The following is a 3865-nucleotide window of genomic DNA, read 5'->3' as shown; positions in this document are numbered from 1 at the left end:
GCCAGGAGAGCCCCTACCTGTGCAGCCCCAGAGGAGGGAGTCTCCTGTCCTCCTTGGAGACCCTCCCTTTCCTGAAGCAGGTGGTCTTCCCTCTGCTGACAGCCAGCCTGGTCATTTTCCCAGATAACCTTGTGCCCAATATTTTTTTAAAAATCCTGTGGTAGTCACCTTTTTTATCTGGAGAAATAAATGGCTTATCCATTCCTGGGTGTGACCCTGTGGGCGCCCAGCTCCAGACGTGCATGTGGCCAGCTTTCCACGCTGGCATTCTGGAATGAGCCGGCCCTCAGCCCAGGCAGGGGCAGCCTCACACGTGCCCAAGGAGCGCAGCACCTGGCCCGGAAGCCTGCCTGCGTGGCCCTCTGTCTCCCCGGCCGAGCTATCTCAGTCCCTTTTTGTAACAAAGGATCCAAAGTGTTGGGGCCAGGGGCGAGAGCAAAAGGTTATTTCCGCTTGCTGAGCAAACAGAGAGAAGATGATAAAACACCCGCTGGCAGTGGGAGCCCTGCATTCTGCAGGAGGCCCTGGGTGCAGCTGAACTTGGACATGGCAGGCGCCCAGCTCCTGGCAGCAGTCCTCATCCTGGGTCTGTGTGCCCTGGCGGGGGCTGAGAAACCTTGTAAGTAGCCCTCAGTGACCCTCCATGGTTCCGTGTTCACAACTGGGCAGGGGAGCATCTAGGCCAGTGAGCCTGGAGAAACTTCTAGAGTCCCAAATGCAATGGGAGGATGTAAGTCCCCCTGGGTGGGTGTCTGTTCTTGTTTGTTTCTTTCCAGAGAAAAGGAGGGATGATGAGTTAACTGGAGGGAGGGAACAGTCAGAAAGGCACCCTAAGATCTGTGGTGTCGGCCACACAGCCAGCCCCCAGTGATGCTCATACTTGCTTTCCTGATATTCAGGGAGGATACCTGGGGTCCCTGTGACCTCCGAGAAAGGCCTCCCTCTGGGACAAGGTCGGGATGGCCCCAGGCGCTGGGGGGGCAGCTTGAGGAGAGGGACTGAGCAGGAGGCCCCACCAGGGGCTCCTTGGAGTCCGGCCTTGATCATTTCTCATCTTGACCTCTACCTGGGTCCATCTGTCCACCTCTTTCCAGAAGGTTATTTATTTATTCATTTATTTATTTTACTAATAAAACCACTTCAGCAAAGCCCTGTCAACATGGGTGAGAGAAGTCTCCCCATTCCCCTGTGTGGGTGCTGATGGTGTCTCGACCGTGCCCTCATGAGCGCTGACCCAGGGTCTCTCCACAGCGCCCTGCCAGTGCTCACGGATGAACCCCCAGAACAGGAAGAACTGCGGCTTTCCCGGCATCACCAGCGACCAGTGCTTTACACTGGGGTGCTGCTTCGACACCACAATCCCGGGGGTCCCCTGGTGCTTTGAGCCCCTCCCGAAGCAAGGTAACCTGCAGGAGAGCTGCACCCTCTTCCCGTGCCCTTCGCTGCTAGCCCAGGACGTGGCTAATGGTGCTTGGGGTCCAATGCCCAGGGCCGCCAAAGGGAAGAGAAAATGCCCCCCTCATCCCACGTCCACACCTGGAGGCCCAAGTGCCAGACTTTGTCCTTTTTGGCAGACATATGTGGGAACCCATGTATGTACAGAACCTGTTTTTCTGTATTTGAAGATAAAACAACTGGCAGGCCTTTCCTGCCTGAAGGAGTTTCTGGTGGGGGAGGAGACATTTAATAGGACATTATGAGCAGGGCTGCTCACAGACCTCAAGGGGTACAAAATTAAGACTTCTGGGGTTATCTTCTGAGAGTGAGTGTTAAAGACAGAAGGTCATTCACTCCAAGGCATGCACAGAAGAAAGTTGTGTATGCAGAGGACGCTGGCGGGTCTGCAACCCCGTGCCCACCGCCTCCCGTCCATGTCCCCTGGGGACTGACTGGGACGCACCCGGGCTCTGAGGCTGGTTGCTGGCCGGAGCCCTCCCTCAAGGGGAAGTGCTGTGGGGTTTTAATACTTGGACCGAATGCTTTGCCACCTTAAAGGGCACTTGCCAGCCTTTTCTCCTTGGGGTCTGATGGGCCACCCCCTTTTACGGAGGAGAATGCTGAGTCTAGAGACGAAAAATGACTTTCCTGAGGCCCCAGCACTTTAGGTCTTCTGACCTGTGAAAGCTGCGGGGAAGAAGGGGTGGCCAGTCGCAGGTGCCCACATGTCTGCCGTCCATGGGTGTCACACCCCAGCTGTAAATCCAGCCGTGTTCCGGGGCAGGATGGGGGCAGGAATCTTTAGGTAATGATAGTGGGCCTAATGGTATCTCTGCGTTGTTTCTCCCCCAAACCTGGTGACGGTGACCAGAGTCAGAGAAGTGTGTCATGGAAGTCTCGGCCCGCAAGAACTGTGGCTACCCGGGCATCAGCCCCGAGAAGTGTGCGTCTAATGGTTGCTGCTTTTCTGACACCATCCCTGAAGTGCCCTGGTGTTTCTTCCCGCAGCCCGTGCAAGGTAACGTCCCCGTGGCTGGGCCCCCACCTGGCTCCTCGACAGCTCCTGGACACGGAGGATTCCTCAGGGGAGGCGGGAGCTGGGGCGGGGAGGGCCCTAGGCTGCACTTCATGCCTGGATGCCACGGAGGGCAGGCTCCTGGGCCTCGGTGGCCATGTCAGGGAGCCAGTAGATGGATGGGTGAGCCTGCCTTTATTGCGAACCTGTTCTGAAGGCAATTCCAGAATGTTCTCAACAATGGCAGCTTCCTTTAGATAAGTTGTGTGTCTTTATGATGGTTAGGGAACATCTCATTGTCAGCCAGGCCCCTGGATCTGGGCCCACTTTGGTGGCCCCTCCAATTTCACTGCAGTTCAGTCCCAATTTTTGGATGCTCTTACATGCCACCACTGGGTTAGGTACTGCGGATGGGGCCCAGCACAAAGCAGATGTGGCCCCTTCTCTTGCGGGCCTCCCTGTCCTCTCTCATGTGACCAGGCATGACAGCTTCTGCCCACAGCATCCTGTTTCCGTGCCAGTCCCCAGGGGGTGTTGAGTTCCCCCCCAACACACTCCCCATCGCATGTGTCTCCTGACACTGAGTTTGGCAAGATAAAGGAAAAGAGGGCATTTCCCAAAAAAGTGGGGTGGGGGGGCACTGATCCTTCCCTTTTAGAAATTTCCAAGTGTGACCTAAATTAGGTCTACCTGGAAAATGCTCCCCCTGCCCCACCGCTGCCCCCACCAGAGGACACTCCAGCCCTGGGCATTTATCCCAGCACGGAAGCTCCTTCTTTAGTGGGCATCGCTGGGCAAGTGGCTTTGTGTCATGTGACCCAGAGCACCACTCGCTCGGGCCTCTGGGCTCCCACCAACCGTCTCGCATTTTAAATTTCTAGACTGTCATTATTAAGCGGCAGTGGCTTCAGAGGACCCACCAGCTCCCAGATGCTCTGAGACAGAACAGGAGACCACCATCTTCTCGGTTCCATATTTCGTGTTTCCTGATTTCCTGGGTTTTCTTAGTTACTTTTTGTCCTATTCCATGGTTTGACACTCGGTGTCTTGAAATAAAGAAAACCCTTCAAACCTGCTAACTTTTACTTTGGGTTCATTGACCCAGATGTGGAGACAGTTTGTGTGTGAGTGTGTGTGTGTGTGTGTAGTTTTAATACTCTTTCATGTACCTTAAGAGCAGCAATTCATTGATATGTTCAGCGCCTCTAGCAGCAAAGTATTGGCATGTAAGTGAACTTGGAAACCCACCCCACTTTCTAACATACACCTGATCATTCATATAAACACTCAGATGACGTTAGCCCGGAAACCTCTTGCAGTAACACGTAAATTCAGTTGCAATTACAAAATCACTTCACTTTTACCAAATGCATCACAGACTGCCTGCTTTTGAGCTGAGCGAGCGCCAGGGCT

The 3865-nt window shown here is 54.6% G+C and overlaps 1 protein-coding gene across 1 annotated transcript; it reads left to right on the top strand.

The window, feature by feature from the left end:
* The first annotated feature begins 489 nt into the window (after positions 1-489).
* On the top strand, positions 490-3531 carry TFF2 (trefoil factor 2). The gene is made up of 4 exons (XM_090271918.1): positions 490-619; positions 1252-1401; positions 2309-2455; positions 3334-3531. Exons 1-4 carry the CDS (start codon positions 547-549, stop codon positions 3345-3347), a joined length of 384 nt encoding a protein of 127 aa, XP_090128044.1. The 5' UTR covers positions 490-546; the 3' UTR covers positions 3348-3531.
* The last annotated feature ends 334 nt before the right edge of the window (positions 3532-3865 follow it).

The sequence above is a fragment of the Furipterus horrens genome, unplaced genomic scaffold (genome assembly GCF_987537825.1).
Source record: "Furipterus horrens unplaced genomic scaffold, mFurHor1.1.pri manual_scaffold_1, whole genome shotgun sequence".
Lineage (NCBI taxonomy): Eukaryota > Metazoa > Chordata > Mammalia > Chiroptera > Furipteridae > Furipterus > Furipterus horrens.
Note: the sequence above shows the minus strand (reverse complement) of the source record. Positions and strands in the feature narration are given on the sequence as shown.

Bases quoted from the DNA above. Each gene is read 5' to 3' on its own strand.
- TFF2 (XM_090271918.1), top strand. From the start codon at position 547: ATGGCAGGCGCCCAGCTCCTGGCAGCAGTCCTCATCCTGGGTCTGTGT. The intron at 620-1,251 runs GTAAGTAGCCCT...GTCTCTCCACAG, and splicing joins GGCGGGGGCTGAGAAACCTT to CGCCCTGCCAGTGCTCACGG. The intron at 1,402-2,308 runs GTAACCTGCAGG...GACGGTGACCAG, and splicing joins TGAGCCCCTCCCGAAGCAAG to AGTCAGAGAAGTGTGTCATG.